Source organism: Sebastes fasciatus, chromosome 16, assembly GCF_043250625.1.
Source record: "Sebastes fasciatus isolate fSebFas1 chromosome 16, fSebFas1.pri, whole genome shotgun sequence".
Classification (NCBI taxonomy): Eukaryota; Metazoa; Chordata; class Actinopteri; order Perciformes; family Sebastidae; genus Sebastes; species Sebastes fasciatus.
Window position 1 is genome coordinate 11863403 of NC_133810.1, and position 18017 is coordinate 11881419.

General features: G+C 37.3%; 2 protein-coding genes and 1 long non-coding RNA gene across 17 annotated transcripts in view; 1 reads left to right on the plus strand and 2 right to left on the minus strand.

Annotated features, from left to right (window-relative positions):
• shroom1 (shroom family member 1) overlaps nt 1-9355 on the minus strand; it is a 32592-nt gene extending 23237 nt beyond the window's left edge. For 3 of the 4 annotated variants that reach the window (XM_074610642.1, XM_074610645.1, XM_074610641.1), the window contains exon 1: nt 9156-9355. The gene's annotated coding sequence lies outside the window, so the exon portion shown is untranslated. Of the gene's footprint in view, nt 1-983; nt 1192-9155 lie in introns of those variants that run through there. The other variant, XM_074610644.1, reaches the window with a different exon arrangement.
• LOC141752602 (uncharacterized) lies at nt 698-9690 on the plus strand. 3 transcript variants are annotated; one of them, XR_012590274.1, is made up of 4 exons: nt 698-836; nt 1220-1253; nt 7209-7279; nt 9325-9690. It is a non-coding gene; the product is annotated as an uncharacterized LOC141752602 (long non-coding RNA). The 3 variants fall into 3 exon arrangements; XR_012590275.1 differs by lacking the exons at nt 698-836; nt 1220-1253 and adding exons at nt 5262-5760; nt 6338-6470; XR_012590273.1 differs by lacking the exons at nt 698-836; nt 1220-1253 and adding an exon at nt 5262-6470.
• A 3188-nt stretch (nt 9691-12878) lies between these two features.
• The window catches only part of aff4 (AF4/FMR2 family, member 4), a 40886-nt gene continuing 35747 nt past the window's right edge, over nt 12879-18017 (minus strand). For all 10 annotated transcript variants that reach the window (XM_074611454.1, XM_074611455.1, XM_074611457.1 and 7 more), the window contains one exon: nt 12879-17811. In XM_074611454.1, the coding sequence (XP_074467555.1) occupies nt 17684-17811 (128 nt within the window). In that variant the 3' untranslated portion in view covers nt 12879-17683. The remainder of the gene's footprint in view (nt 17812-18017) is intronic.

An 18017-nucleotide genomic window follows, 5' to 3' on the forward strand; every position in this document is an offset into this window, starting at 1 on the left:
CAGCTCAGGAGAAGGTGCGTGCATCCACGCTGGAAACTATGAGAGGTTATCGGACTACGTGCACTGATAATGCTGCGGTTGCAATGGATTTTGTCCCTCATAAGACAGTTTGACGTGTCACAGTAGGGAAAGCACAGGTGTGAATCAAACACAGCCTATACACACTGATAGTCTTGAGAGGAGGTCTAGTCAGTCAAATAAAAAAATAATTTAAGGCCCTTAAAAAGGAATTATGTTGATCCTTCCTCCACTCAATTTTTTTAACAATACATTTCAGCCATGCATACATCCATGTGCTCATTTTAAATGGGTCACATTCACCCAAATTCTACCCTGACGTCAGACCGAAAGGCTTATTGACAGAAGGAGTCATTCATGCATGGAGCTCCTGCTGTTACATGGGCCTGTCTGTGGCTTCATGTCTGGTGAGGGAAGGAGAAACGGGCAAAAACAAAAAAGAAATACGAGGATAAATAGGATAAAAAGTGTGAGAAACTGGGTCACTGTCCACACTATCTAATATGGCGTGATGAAAGTGAACAGACATGCCTTTAATCTCTCCTTTTTTATACCCGCCAGGATGCTTTAAGCGGCATGAAAAGGACAGTCCGGATACACGACACGCTGCCTTGTAGAGCAGCAGCAGCAGGACAACAAGGAAACATTTGCTCAGTGTTGCGCCAGAGATTTGAATTGCAAAAGAGTCTGCCAGCGTGTGAGGGCGAATGGTTAATATTCACTTCCCCCACTGACCCCAACATGGCTTCTGCTGGAGTTAACAACGGATCTGAGCCAAGTACATTGTAATCAAATTGAGGACAGACTACAACTGTCAGGTGAAATAAAGCAGCACACATTTACATTTAAAGCCACATTTTTGTTTTGAGTGTGTAAATTATTTCATCCCATTTAACTGTTCTTTAAAATCCAGTAATTTATTGTCCTTCAAAGCCTAGTTTAAAATCTCACTCCGTCTCTTTTACCTCTTTATACACGTCTGTCTCCATCTCATTCCTCAGACACAGACAAAGTTGTGAAATGTTGCGTCGCCTCCACATTGTCGAAAGCAGCTACATATTCAGCCATGACATTGAGAAATCTTTTAGATAACACTAAGCTACGCTTTCTGCACTCCAACACAACAAACTCCGACAACACCCGGTGTCAACATGGCCACTCTCTCTCACGTTTCCACTGTTCCACTGTCTTCCGGCAACAGGTCACATGACACAATGACAAACGGAAAGCGAAAGGTAAGTAAAATATTTAATTTCTCTGTAGGGTCCTTTCCATAATGTTGTCAGACACTTATAATAACAATCTGAGCCAGTCAGTAGGCAAAAATAAGCATTTTAGTGGATGTAAACCACCACCAGGTTGCCCCAAATGATTACATTACAGCTTGTTTAGCAGCTGGCGGCTGAAATGTTCTCCCTCAATACTGAACCAATTTCATAAATTGTTTAGTCACTTAGATGCAAAAACATGAGAAAGTATAGTCCAGGTTGAAAAATACCATAGTTATCCTTTATCTGATTGGTCCAGAGCTGACCACAGCAAACATTTTGCCTCCCACCTTGTGAGGCATAATTTGATATGGAAAAAAAAAAAAAAAAAGCACACAAAATAACAGATGGCTGGATCACATCCCTCAAGGTATCCGATTTTGCCAAACCTGCTATTTCTGACAGCCTGAGCTGTTTAATTTATGTGCAAAGCTGATGATACATCCTCACTGAAGTGGACTTTGTTGGATCAAGCTCAATTTATTGCTTTAATGCAGTTAAAAACGAGTCCAAGTTTTAGGCGGACTGTGTCTTTGGTTTCCTCACATACAAAAACAAACGTCACCGAATGTTGTCCAAAAGCTATCAGGGACAAAAGAACACCACTAAGAGCAGAATTTAAATTTCTAAATCAAGAGCCTTTGTATTACCCATCATAACTATAAAAAGTCTTAATATGGGCCCTATAAAAACTAAGGGAAAGTTTGAGTAAGTTGAGTCTCTTTGAGCCAAACATCTGACTAGCAAGGAATTTATCTCCTCTCTGCTTCTCACTCGCTCCACATCAAATCTACGGGGAGGATTTTGGCTGTAAAATGAACCTAGAATAAATTTGATTTAGTGGACAGTTTAGCGCTAGAAAAGCAAAACTGCAGCTTTAAATTTTAGGGTGCAAAGATCTCAGCTTTCGACATGTCCCTCAATGGCTTTTCCATGCCCACATGCTTACAAACCAGTGCTGCTACATTTTTAAAAACCACAAAAGATCTTTCTGGCATTAAAGCGCCAACAGCTTTCGACATTTAATTAATCTGTTCCAGGTGGAGTGAGCATTTAGCCAGTGTTGTCATTATGCAGGCCGTTATGAAGCAGATGATCAATGTAACACAGCCAACATTTTTTTCCCTGAACAGGCTGATAAGTCTCTCAACCCGAGTAATCCTGGGTAAGCGTTTCCCCTCTGAGAAGTTTGCTTTATGCTGCAGAAAGCTATATAATGAAAATAATGTAACAATGAAAAAGAAAATTATTATTTTATCCGGAACACAGCGGCTCTCTTTGTTAGCTCGCAGCGCTATTACCACGTGGGTTGTGATTTACAACATATTTCGGAGCTCTATTGAAGGAACAAAGTATGCCTATTTGTGCTGATGATAACAGAGTCCCACCTACACCCCAGGCTATAGACTGCAGGCTGTACATGTCCCATTATATCATCAACGCCTCGGCAGAGATGAAACACTTAACTTTTAATTGTTCTGCTTTTGAAACATATACAGTAACCTAATAGTACTGATCATCACGCTCAGGAGTCAAGTGATTTCTAATCTCCATTGTGTTCTCCAGCATTGAGTCTGCTGCCACCGTGGTTAATTTTTGGGGGAGCTGATCACAATGGGCTCCTTTTTACTGCTGGCAGCGCAGGTTTCCTACCTCAGAGCAGGGGAGGAAGAGAGGGGGATCAGAGGAGGAAGGGGGGGGGTTAAGGCTGTAAAATAAATTACACAGAGATTAAACTTCACCAGAAAACAGCGCAACACACTCTGGACTTTGTAACCTGGGAGAAAAAAATGGCGTGGTAGTCAGATGTGGTGCTGCTCTGAGGACGTATTGATGTGACTATTGGGGGGAACAGGGAGGAGGAATTCAGTATTTTTACTTCAACTATTATTTAGCTTTTTCTACACTGGCAATTATATACTGTATATATATTATATTTTCTATTAAATGTAAAAAAAAAATTTAAAAAAGGCCCATGGCAAGTTCTCTGAGACCAAGGATATGTCCTCAAATGTCTTGTTTTGTCCAAAGCCCAAAGATATTCAGTTCACAATGATATAAAAAGAAATCCTCTCATTTAAGAGGCTTGTTGGAAGTCAAAATTTAAAACAAATGGGTTTGAAATTATAACTTTTATAACTTTAAGGCTGCAACTAAAGATTATTTTCATAATCTATTAATCAATTATTTTTAATTAATAGATTATTTTTTGGATTAATTGTCTATTAAATGTAAAATAAATAGTGAAAAAAGGCCCATCTTCTCAAAGACCAAAGAGACACCCTCAAATGTCATACACTGTTTTATTTTCGCAACTTAGACTGAAAATATAAGTGAGTCACAACAAGGTGTCGAAGCCATTCCAGCTCTGACTGGACACACATAAAAAAAAAAGACATCAAGCCTCTACTTCCAGCCATGTCAGACAGCTGTAAATGCCTCTTTTATTAGTCAATATCACAGCCACATTACTGCATCCGTGGCCGCCGCAAGTCTCGGTGACAGCCCCTCACCCACACCTTTTCATCAGGGGCTATGAAACCTGAGAAGGCCCCCCAGCAGACCTGTTAACACGGTGTATTATGGAGGTACAGTACACACACCAACTGTCAAGCAGACACAAAGGATGAAGGGTTGCTCTGTGGTCCAAACTGCAGTGAAACAGCAACCTCTCTTCCTCTCTGTATAGATGCCTTATTTGATGCGTCAGTGACCCTGATTATCTCAACATCAACATTTCAAAACTTTAAAGTCATAATCTTACAATCACTTAAAAAGGTAAAGGTGGTTTCACATTATTCAACAGGTGCAATGTGCCACTCACACACATACCCTCATGATATATGACACTGCCACATCCCAATGAGGGTCCTATAGGGCCATACAATAGTGTAGGTGTGGTCCTGTCAGATAACCAGAATAGGCAGACAGACACACATAACCATACACACTTTCCAGCCTGCCCTCAGGGGGTCTCGTATTAGCCAGCGATAACCCTCCTTCAGCCATTTGTCTCCTTCTCGTCTATAGGACCTGAAGAGGCCTCTCTGTTCCCCTGACAAAAGAAAGAGGATCTGACAATAACTCACAACTGTAGACCAGTCAGTGGTCAAACCCAGGTAAAAATACAAAAGCCCCCTGGCCCTGCCAGCAGAAGAGAAAAGAGCTCTGAAGTAACAAATGACGAGAAGAAACTAGACAAAAGGTGGGGGAAAGAGAGCTCGGAAGGCTGTGAATGTTTTGGTGACTTCAATCAATTGTGCAGGAGGGTGTTTTGCCCTTCTAGGCCAATAACTGACAGCAAAAAAACAACAACTGACTTGTAAAAGAGTAGGAAGTAGCTGAAACCTGCATCAACCTTTTAAGTTAATATGATTTTTAGCAAAAAGTTGCATGTGTACTCATCCGGCAGTCACGGAGCAACATTAGTATTCATTTGGAGTTGTGTTTCTGGTCACCTGAGGAATTTAAGTCCAATATTCACTCTCCTTTTAGCTGTTTTGCTCTTCACAAACTCCTGAGGGAAATATCCTGCTCTTTAGCATAGACTGTTAATAAGAAGTGGATGTAACTGGACCAAAACTGTAAAGCTTCAGACCAGAATGAAAGAACAATGAGCTGAAAAACATTAAAACGCTCTGGGAAACTGCAGAGTCTCGAGATAATTCTCTATTTGGGTTTGCCACTTTGAGCAACCCCCTATCACAATTCACATTGTATATATTAATTTGAGCTATAGTTAATATAGAAATATCGATAATAGCAGTTATCGCAACCAATCCAAAATCTCAGCTTTTGAGGCACAGCTTCAAAATAACTTTTGAATCCTCCACTTCTAAGTTTTGTCATTATTAGCAAGTTAAAGTGTAATTAAATGTTCAAAAGTGATTATTTATCATCATTACAGCTACATGACTACCAGGCCTACTAACCATCAATCTATCTCATCATTATCATTAATAGACTTCAGAGAAATCCTTTCAGAGAATGCAAATGCCACGGTGACCTGACCTGTATACAAAAGCCCCATAATACGTTAGAGGAAAGTCTTTACTGTGATTATGGATATGCCGGTCATGCAAACGGTTCTTATACTGAGCCGCAACACCTTCCTTCACATCTACTACCACAAAAAAAACACAGTTAGCTCAAGTTCTACCACAATGATGTAATGTTAAAGTAATACTTACTTATCAGTGAAGCTATTCAACATCAAGGTATTTCCCTATTAATGTTTCCACTCGCAGCATACCTGCTAGTTACATCAACCTGACATTTTCCTCCTATTATTTCCCATTACTTATTAATCCAGTGGGGACATTTTAACTTGAATATGGCATCTTAAACAGACCTCTCTCTTCCTCTTCTGTGTTCTGACTCCAGAGAATCAAATCTTCCACCCTGATCTTCTTATCAGCGCTTGAAGAGACCTTCCTGCAATGATGTCACACAACCTCAGCGAACCTGAATACCTGTATGTTACGATCACCCGCTAAAACGTGCATCCATCAATCATCTTATCAATAGGTCAATTGTTTGAAAACAGAGCATGACGTCAGGATGACTTTCGTGAACCGGAACGCCTCACCTTAGGCTAACTAGCCTCCATGCAAACAGTTTGATTATTACGTTGTAGCATCACCATGATAGACCAAACTGCTAAAATATAAAGGTACTTCTGCATGACATAATGTCCTGAGCTTATCTCTAATGTCATCCTGAACAGTCTAACTTTATTACCCATTAAACCCTTGATAATAAAGTTGGTCAGCCGAGTATTTTTGACTTTGTCGCTCTACCTTACAAGCACAATCTCATTATTTTGGGGCTAAAATGTATCCCTCGTTATTCCTGTTGATTAAATCTTCCATTCTTACTAAAAACAATGCATATAAAAACCTGCTGATTCTTGATCATATCAGCTGATTAACATCTAAATAATGCTAAATCAAATGTTAGTGGTTTGTTAATATCATTAAAAATCCTCTCTTGTACCTGATTACAGCCAGTCTCAGTCAATCATTTTACCATACAATTCCCCTGTCCCTCAGGATGACTCATTCACAGCCATTTCCTTGACGCGTTTATTTTCCTGAAACTAACAATGCCAGTGAAAGCCTCACTTGGGAGGCTGGAATTACATCAAGATCACACTTCCATTACGGGAAAATGTAAACATCACAGGTAAGAAAGAATGACAGATACCAACTGTTGGATGATTTATAACTCTGACACCTTCCTGCTACATCATTGTCCATTATCTCACCCTGACACCTTCCCTGGATTTCAAAAGGAACACCATACAGAGTGACAATGATTTAATTACAGCAGGATTAGGTCATTTGGGTGAAGGTTTCTCCACCTTTTAGCTGCTTTATTTCTGTTATTTCTATTATCAATTGCCACAAGACATTTGAGGACATCATCTTGGGCTTTGGGAAACACTGATCAACATTTTTCACCATTTTATAGACCAAACAACTAATCGATTATTAAAGAAAATAATCAACAGATTAATCGACAATCAAAATAATCGTTAGTTGCAACCTTAAATCCTACCATTTTATTTAGATCACTTTCAGCAACAATTTCACAAACTAGATTTTTAGCATTTTTTGGGCTAGAGCCTCCCCAACTGAACTTCATCTAACCTTACTCACGTAGCCAAACCAGTTAGTTCATCCTTGCAGAGGTGGGCTGTGTGAAAGGTCACTGAAAGAATGTAAACATAAGAGTAAAAACCAAACACGCCAAGAGTAATTTTCCACTGTTAAAAGAACAACCAGACCTATGAAGTCAAACGACAAAACACCACAAGCAGCTCCGAACCTCTAACTAGTGCTATTTATTTGAGTCCGAAATGCCCTAAAATTACTGCACTATTCAAATTCACTCTATTTTATTGAACTGCTTTTTCTGCAGCACACCATTGATACTGTGCACACATTTAGAGGGAGAAGGAAAGAGAGAAAGATCATGTTTCAACACCCAGGGTAAGTTTACATGTATGGTCCATGGCTTTGTGACCCTACTCTATTTTATAGCCTTGCCCTTCTATTTGCTTCCATCTTTTGTTTCCGGCTTCCTTTCTTCTTTAATCTTCCTGCAAACACACACCTCCACGATATGATACATACACACCCATATGCAATGATCACCAAATGTGTGTATTGCCACGTGTGAATGTTTTGGCCTCGTGTCAACTTATCATGCAAGTGTGTCGCTGAGTACAACCATGCATTGGTGCAAGACTGTCCAAGTAGTGCAATATTAGATGAGTTTTGGATCAACAGGTGTGTAGACGTTGGATGCATGCTTTTGGGTTTGCGTGCCTCTGTGTGCCACTATGAATTGTCTGTATGTACGCATGCCTTACACCTACTTGCACATCTACTCTGCACAAACGTCTGTGTGAAGTGTCTCCAGGTCAGACTCTGTGGGTGCAGCGGAGTCGACCCAGGTCAGCAGCCTGAGCACAGGGCGTCCAGCAGCACCACCACACAGAGCGCCCAGTGTACTCCTCCTGCTCCCACCATCTGACCAATGCACTGCATGAGTGCTTCAGTTTCAGCCACAGCACAAAACACCAGTGTCTGGTTTCCACCCAGAGCACCAACAGTGCCACAGCCCGCGGCGCCTTTTGTTCCCACTTTAAATAAAACATAGTCCAGTCATTAGGTAGAAAGGCCCTCCTGTGCATAATTCAGGTGGACAGGTATCAATTTGAGGCGAGGAGATAAGGTTATGGTAGGACAATAGTGTGTTGTTCTCACAATACTCAGATTGCATAAGTAATGAGCAACACAGAAAGTATGAAAATGGCAATTATATGTGGTGATAATAGTAGTTTGGGTTGTCTCCATTCCACAGTGTCCATTACAGGGTTGCAATTAACCATCATTATTTCATCATTAATTAATCTGTTATTTTCCCAGGGCCCAAGGTGACGTTAAATTGCTTTTAACAGTCCCCATAACCCAAAGATAATTTAGTTTTACTAGAATATAATCCATTAGAAACTATTATGAGCATCTGAACGTGTATAGCTAAAGATAAAAATATTAAAAACTAGATGAGGAAGCCAACTACAATCTTAGTTAGAAGGTTTCCAACACAACAATAAAGACATTTTAATGATATTTTTTAAAGATTACAAAACTAACAATATACCTACTAAGTCAGATATTACAGAATAAATGCATTGAACTGTTAATGCAATGCTGCGTTCAAAGACACAATCAACCACTATGACCACCAACAAGGACTATAGCTCACTGCTCCCAAACAGAACTGTTAGGTATTTATTTATTTATTTTGTCTTATCTTTTATTTTATTTGTTTTCCTTGTTAGATAAGTGAAATACATGAAATGTCATGTCTCTGTCTTTGAAATTCTGACTAAACATTTCATTGTATAATTTAATTATTAATATTGTTAGTCTGTCTGTATGTGTATATATGTCTATATGTAAAATTCAATAAAAATATAGTTAAAAAAACCCCCCAAAAAAACAACTTACAAAACTAACAATATACCTACTAAGTCAGATATTACAGAATAAATGCATTAACTGTTAATGCAATGCTGCGTTCAAAGACACAATCAACCACTATGACCACTAACAAGGACTATAGCTACCTGCTCCTAAACAGAACTGTTAGGGAGCAGATAGCTTGTTAAATGATGTTTATTTTATACCCAACAAGCATTAAAACTTTTAAAAACTACCCTTGTAAAGATATGTTCCATATAACAGAGTTTCATGAAGCTATTTTACAGTAAATATGAGCAACAGGTTGACAGTACACAACCGAAACTGAGCAGCCACACTGATACTAGACGCACCTGCTGGTGTCGCCTTCACGTACCTGCTTGTTCACTTCGCTGTATATTCAACTTGTAGTCCTTGTTTCTCTCTCTGTGTTTCCTCTTAAATAAAATACATAAACTAACAGACTAAATTCACTTTCTTGTAGCTGGTTAACGTGCCTCGTCGCTCCTTGGTAATGAGCTTTTCCTTTTTTCCTCCTCTTGCAGTGAGCTCACCTTATTCCCTGGAGAGAGGAGAGAGAAGCGGATGAAAGGTAACAGAGGACCGTGTCGACCAATCAGAAGCGGCGGTGGGCGGGCTCTTTGGGAATACTCGACACCCTATTGGTCAGGCAGTGAAAACAGGGGATTTTTCTGTATTGTTTTGATGTTTCTTTGGTTCACTGGAAAAAGGCAACACATTGCTTACTGGAATAGACATGCAGTATAAGTGAATAGTCTAAGTATTAATTAAAAATTATACTTTTACATTCTTTTATTTGTTTTTATCTTATGCATTTTGTGCTCTTTTATCTTGCTTTTATATATGTAAAGCACTTTGAATTGCCTTTGTGTATGAAATGTGCTATATAAATAAACTTGCCTTGCCTTGCCTTAATGCTGTCACGGAACATATTTTAAATATGATAAGTAATAGACCCTCAGAAGGGAATGGATTCTTGTTTTTGAAAATCTTTTTATTTTATTTATTATTTATTTTCTATATATTTATTTTCTGTTCATGTGTATCTTCATTTTGTTAGACGTGGCATTTAACTGTTCAATTGTATGATTGATACAGTGAAGCTGTATATTGATTTTGGCCCTGTAAGAAAGGGAAAGGTTAAGAGAGAACGGGTGGGTGTGTGGGGTATGTTGTTTGTTAAAGTAAATCCTGTATTGAATATATTGCATTATAATGCTGATGTTCGTATAACAGAAAAACAATAAAGACATTGTTAAAAAAATTAAAAAATTAAAATATGATAAGTAAAAACTGACAAGAGGAAATAAAAATAAAATGTGAAAGTGAAAAAAGCAACAGTCTACTTAAGAGTTAATGTTTTCAGGGATTGAAAGGAGCTAATCATTTCTAAGAGTCTCTGCAATGCAAAGCTATATAAACTACTTTGAATACCTTTGTTTCATGCACAGAAAGATTAACTAAGCACCATCTAGTGTGTGTTTTTTTTGTTGTTTTTTTGTTCTTCTTTGAGGTATTTATTTATTTTGTCTTATTTTTTATTTTATTTTATTTGTTTTCTTTGTTAGATATGTGAAATACATGAAATGTCATGTCTCCCTTTCTTTGATTAGGTAGGACAATAGTTTGTTGTTCTCACAATACTCAGATTGCATAAGTAATGAGCAACACAGAAAGTATGAAAATGGCAATTACATGTGGTGATAATAATAGTAGTTTGGGTTGTCTCCATTCCACAGTGTCCATTACAGGGCTGCAATTAACCATCATTATTTCATCATTAATTAATCTGTTATTTTCCCAGGGCCCAAGGTGACGTTAAATTGTTTTTAACAGTCCCCAAAACCCAAATATAATTTATCCATCTGCAACCGCTTATCCCGTTAGGGCCCCCCAAATATAATTTAGTTTTACTAAAATATAATCCATTGGCAACTATTAAGAGCATCTGAACATATATAGCTAAAGATAAAAAACATTAAAAACCTATTAGATGAGGAAGCCAACTATAATCTTAGAAGGTTTCCAACACAACAATAAAGACATTTTAATGATATTTTTAAAGATTAAATAAACTAACAATATACCTACTAGGTCAGATATTACAGAATAAATGCATTAACTGTTAGCAATGCTGCGTTCAAAGACACAATCAACCACTATGACCACTAACAAGGACTATAGCTCCTAAACAGAACTGTGAGGGAGCAGTTAAAGCTTGTTAAATGACGTTTATTTTACTCCCAAAGAGCATTACAATTTTTAAAAACTACACTTATAAAGATTATAAAACTAACTAACTTACAAAACTAGTTTTTTTTTTTTTTCTTCTTCTTCTTCTTTGAGGTATTTATTTATTTTGTCTTATCTTTTATTTTATTTGTTTTCCTTGTTACAAAGTCTCTCTTTCTTTGAAATTCTGACTAAACATTTCATTGTATAATTTAATTATTAATATTGTTAGTCTGTCTGTATGTGTATATATGTTTATATGTAAAATTCAATAAAAAATATTGTTTAAAAAAACAAAACATTTTTTTTTCACCAGGCATTATTATTCATTTATTATTATTATTATTATTATTATTATTATTATTTTATTATTTTATTATTTTATTATTATTATTTTTTTATTCAATGTCAGACAGATTGGAACAGGTGCTTTAGGTACATATTATATATATATATATATATATTTCATATATTTAGGGCAGGGTCACAATATGTTCCAATTATATACATGCCATATACAATATAAAAATTACAGTCATTTGGAGAGAAGCATTTTTGATAAAGTGGCAAAAAAATTAAGGCAGATGTGATTTTGATCTAGTTTCATTTTTATTTTTTTTCTAAAATGACAAATTGTCTCCAAATAGAGTGCAAAGACTATTCGTAAACTGTAAACTGTGTTGTACATTTTTCTCTGTCATTAAATCACCTATCCGACCGTAAAGCCATCTACTATATTGGTGAATGCTTGTTTGTTTTTTGCAAATAACTGTTTGAGATGTTGTCATTGTTGCAATGTAAGTGATGCCATTGCAATCATAACCATCAACAACAATAATCACAGTGATGATGAGGCTGAAATTGATGGGACAGCAATGACAGTAGCAACTCATGACCACTTGGTGGCAATTTATTCACTGAGAACTGAAGCATATAGGCTGGCCTGTTGTCAGTCTGTTGTATCCTCTATATAAAAAAACTATGTGAAAAGGGACTTCAGCACACTCCAAATAGCAGTACTTATGTAACTAAGTACATTTACTTAAATACTTTACTTGTTTGTTTTTTCATTTCATACCGCTTTATACTTCTACATCTCAAAGGGGAATATTATACTTTTTACTCCATTAAACATTTATTTAACTTCTGTAGTTACTTTGCAGATGAACCTATGATAAATAAATCCTATGATGAGTTAATAAAATACAATGCATTGCAAAAGGTTAATCTATGTACAACTGTATGTAAAATAAAACGAGCGACGCCATAAAATGTTGCTTATATATTTATGTCATTAATGATAATCCAATAATACTCTTGCTACTTTTTCTGCACAAGCACTTTTACTTTTGATAGTTAGTATATGCTTTAGCGAATATTTATGTACTTACTAAGTAATATTTTGAATGCAGAACTTTTACACGTAATGGAGTATTTATACGTTGGCTGTAATCTAGGCAGTGATTTTGAGTCTTTGTAGCTGTTAGTTGCTTTAAAAACATATCAAGGAGCAAAAGCTGACATTTGCTGCTTATAGGCAATCAATCAATATGATAGAAATTGGAGTATTTGTCCACTTAATTTCCAGTTGTGCTCCCAAAACATCTTAAATTTCGTGGGAAAAATAATGTTTTTGGCCTCTGGTATCACTACGGAGCACATGAGGATGCACACGTGGGTTCTGTTGAGTTACAGTGACTGTAAACAATACTATATTACCTGTTACATCACCTTGGCCAAATGAAATATCAGGTTTAACAGGTTCGGACTTGAGATGCCTCAAGTGCTCTTTTGCTCTAAAACTAAATAATCTCATGCTGCTAAAATAAAAATGAGTAACACTCCATTAAACATATCCATATATATTTTATTCTCAATACGGCAAAATACAAAGAATATTCAGGACAGACTCTCATTAGTCACAATTAATACTCACTTCACAAGAATGCTTTAAATTACATAACCTAAGTTTGAAGATCAAACTCAATGAGTACCTTTAATCATATTGCATCCATCATATATAGTATCTCTATCATCAGTTCTCTTAAAACTAATCCAATTTAGACTATTGTACATAGTGTATGCTGCTGGTCTCACTTTTAGAGACGACTTTTAGAAAACAAGGTGTTATACAACATACTGTATAAACTGCTACAACTGTTTTGACCTGTAGAGAAATACCTCTGTTTCAAAAGACATGTTGGACCAATTGTTCAAAAGGGACACATAGTAAATACATCTCTCTCGCTCTCGTGAGGAGGAAACAGACGTGGTTTTACACAACAGACTGTACACACCATCCATCCATCCATCCCATGAGATCAACAATGTACATTTCATGAAAAGTACACGCCGTATCCGTATCAAATACAGAGAAGACAAAATATTCGCACTTGGATCTAGAGACATTAATGATTATGTGGCGACCGTGATACTGCGAGACAGTGAAGCAGGAGACAAAGTATACGAGCACGGTAAGAAAAAGACTGAGAAATCAATTTGATATACAGTGTTAAGAGACTGGGACGTACTCTGTAACAGCTTGGAAGAAGAGAACACAAAAAGCCCATAAGAGGGGAAAAGAAATGTGCATAAAGTATCTCACAAAATGTATTTACAGCATTTTTTAATTTCAATAAAAATGTCAACCTGTAGTAGAAATTCACCCTTAAAGAAATGTTATATTTACAATTTATACATTTGTATTTAAATAGAAACATGCAAGTGTTAACATCTTCCTACTGAATGTCAAAAAAACTCATCTTACCCTGGATTCTTTCAAGTTAGAATTAATATTAATTACTACTTACAATGAAATCTCATTATGAACAACCCCCGATACATTTACATCTTCCCATTTCATAAAATGGTACTCCTTAAAATGGCAAAATAGAAAAAAATATTAAGCAAAAGGGGCAGAAAAATAAATAAGTGTGAGTAGCAAACTGTTAAAAATTACTCTAATGCTAAATTTTGTACATTTTGACTACAAGATAGTGTAGGGAACACAAGGCGCGGACCTGTACTTACAAAGTGTACCAGTGTATGAAGACATTGACTGGGCTGGCTAAACCCACAGAGGAATTCCTATGAGAAAAGTGGCCTCCAGCTTTAAGTACAAAATGGCTCAAGCCATCTGTGTTTGGTTATAAAAACAGATCTATATACACATATATACTAAACCAGTACACAAAAATTGCAAAAGCTAAAGGCATTGGACACTTGAGTTCAACAGGTTTCTCACTGAGGCGGAAAAAAACAAAGTGGGGGAATTTAAATCCCAAGCCAAAAAATTAAAGTTTTTCCACAGAAACGGATCCTTTTTTTTTTTTTTTTTTGTAAAAATCCTGCATAGATTAAAATAATACCTCCTCTGGCTTTCTCTTTTTCAAGTGCCAGAGGAAATAACAGTATCCCCTCCTACAGTAAAGGCCAGGGAGCCAGTGAAGGAAAGAAAACACAAAAAAAAAAAAAGGTCAAACCTGGGTCAAATAGTACAATTCTTAAGATTTGTCTTGAAATGAAGGGACAACAGAGTGGTGCTGGGATGAGGACTTTTTTGTAGGCCAACCAGGAAGTTGGCATCGCCCTGGGTTCCCTCAACAAATTGGATTTTTCCATTGGACTTTGGTTCATTACAGAAAATAAACTCTGTGGCAAACACACGTTTATGATACTCAGCAAGATAATCTCCACAAATGAACACCACTTTTATGAGTTTTGAAGGGTAAATGCAATCGGCAGGAGTAAAAAAGTAAGGCTGTAAACGAACTACACCACGGTTGCATGAGCGCGAGTATACGCAACGAGGTTGTAAAGGCAGACGAGTCGGTGTGATGACATTTAGTAGTCTCATTTAGCCACTTGTTAGCAACCGCCTCTTTAAAGACACATTAAAGCTTCAAAATTCATAAGTGGGATATTATTATTATTATATATATTAGATTTTATGTCATAGAATAGAATAAAATAAAACGTATCTTAAAGGTCCAGTGTGTAGGATCTGGCGGTATCTAGCAGTGAGGTGAGGAGAGTGCAACCAAGTGAAGCCTCTACCGTGTGCAAAGCGTGTTGGAGAGCTATGGTGGCCGACGCGAAAACACAAATGGTCCTCTCTAGAGCCATTTGGAGCCGAGCCAGTGCGTACAGTGTGTGTGTGTGTGTGTGTGTGTGTGTAAGTGGGAAGTGAGTGGTGAAGCAAGAGAGGGAGAGAGTGGCGGCGACAGGAGTGAGTAACGTTATCGAATCCGGCCCAAGCAGGAAAAGTTAATACAGTCTGGTTTGGCGGTGTAACATGGCGGAATCCATGAAGAGAACTCGCTCCCTATGTCGATATAAACGGCTCATTCTACAGTAACAAACAACAATTCTTATTATCAGGTGATTATACACTAAAGAAAACATACTTATTAATACTATATTCCATTTCTGCCAATAGATCCCCCTGATTGTTACACACTGGTCCTTTAAGCTTGTGTTAACCACAGACCTTATTTAAGGCATCTAACTAAAAACCCTTACATCCAGACGAGGGAACCGGACGTGCTAAAACTCATTTCTGGATTTTAGGACTCATTCCTGCACCACTCTATACACACATTTATGCTTGAAAGTGGAAGAAAAGTGCCAGAAAGTTACAAACAATCACAGGTCTGGAACTTTCTGGCACTTTCCTCTTGTCCAGCTGCCAAAACTAAACCAAATTAACCAAACCAAATAGTTCTCATGTATACTATTTGACCCAGGCTTTAATATTTCCAGCATGTTTTAGTGGGAAATGGGCTTAAAAAAAAAAGAAAAACACAAAAAAAGGACAGTCCTTCATGTCATTGACGTTACCAAACACCCAAATATCAACTGAAATATTGGGTGTAAAGTTAACGTCTTCATTCAAAAAACAACATTTCCCTCGATGACAACCAGTGATTTTAAATAACAGAAATGTTCACATCAGGACAGCTGGCATACACCGTTACTCTCTACCTTGCCTAACAACTAGCTGACACGTTTCTTATCTACCGTCTTGTAATATAAGTATGATTAAAATTTAAATAGGAAAAAAAAAAAATGACATATACAAATACTTTGCATCTCATAACCCTCGGTTCAACCCTGTTTTAAAAGAATGCATTTGAAAAGTTATACTTCTGCTTGGCCAGAGGAAGAAAGAAAAAACTGCTTGGTATATAAATAAAATCTTTATTGGCCGTTATACTTCTTTTTTCGAAATATATAATAATAGATTTAAAACTCTTTGTTCTATAAATGCAACACTGATGAGTTTGCCTCTCTAAAGTCTTTCCTTCCAGATGAATTTTGTTGTGCCAAATTAGTAGTGACTAATATAACTGCAATATAAATAACTGCATTGTGTGTGTGGAAACTTCAATACTTAAGACACTCCCTGCTGTTCCTTAGAAAAATACACTCTGAACAAACACGGGGAATCGAGAAAAAAAAAGAGAAGAATAACACTGTCTGGAAGTGACTCATCCTCGAGGAAATTTCTCAATGAACAATGTAGCAACATTTCATAGGAAGAGACGTGTTTTCTGGAGCTTCAAAGACAGCAAATCTCTTAGAGAGAACATTAACGTGATCAATTTTATTAAGGCCAAAAGTCTAAAAAGCCCCCCGCTAGCGTCCCCTAGAGGCCACGCTGCTCCTTGTATCAAACCGGATCACATTGGTTTGAACACATTTTTAGCAGGGCTAAAAGTAGTTCATGATTCTGGAAAATAAAAATGACCCTTTTAAAAACGTATACACTGATTGATAAAGAGAACATTTATAAATATGTGTGTGTCAGAAGTATTTATCTGCTGTGCACAGTAGCCCTTCCTACAGTCCGTCCTTAAATCTTGCTCCAAGATCCAGCTTTAGCGCCTCAAGTGAAAGGTAGATCGAGATGATCGCTTAAATTTGTGGCCATCTTTGCTATAAAATACCTTAAAACTGAAAGACTGCAATCAAAAACAAATGATGCCAGCTTCCGTTAACTGCTAAATGTTTTTAAAATGCATAAAATGAGTTTTTAAAAAAAAAAAAAAAAAGAGGGAAAAATGAAAAATGTATTCAGATATGACGGGTGGCTGTTTGTTTTCCTGTCGCTCACATACAAGGCACAAAAATGATAAAGAGAAACCTTCATTTTAAAGCACCTTTGGTGTTTATGGGAGGTACTTTGGTGAAACAAAGTGAAATAAAAAGTTAAAAGCCAAAGTAGCCTAAAAACCAAACCCCATTTTTTAAGCGTCAAATAACTCACCCAGCGCCTCCATGCCGAATAGATAAAAACCTTCAGAGATTGTAAGAATGCCGATATATGAAGCATGGCGGTAAGCTCTGTTTTGTTCCTGTGCTGCAGTTTGAATGCGTCTCCCTGTGTGGTGCTGTCAACGGTGTGAGATGCTCTAGGTTGCTCAGTGTTTTTGGCAAGCTGGTGTAGAAAATGAACACAGTGTTGGAGATATGTCTGAGAAGTTCATCGTTCGTTCGTGTGTGTGTGTGTGTGTGTGGGTGGGTACAGTACATCATTGTATGTTTGTCTGTCTGCGAGGGCATGCGTGTGTGTCTTTGAGCACATGTTGCTGAGGTGCGTGTGTGTGTGTGTGTGAAGTGGAAGCAGCGAGCAGGGAAGTGGAGTCCTCGCTAGGGAATAAGCTTTGCGTCCAGACGTAGCCAGTGGAGGCCCTGCCGTGTGTAACGCACCAGTTCTGTCATGCTGCTGGTGTTGAAGATCAGAGGACCCATCACCTTGTCCAACTCCAAGAAGAATTCTGGGAAAACAAAAGACACGGTGAGAGGCGTTAGTTTAAAAGCCAGCGACTCAAGGCAAGCTCAAGGGGAGACGAGTGAGATCATTTGTATTTGCATTATCAGCATTTTCTGTTCACTATTTTTAATAAGCAATTAAAAAGGTAGGGATGGTAGAGTTGCTCAAAAACAAACTCAAAACTCATTATATTACAACAATCAAATCAAA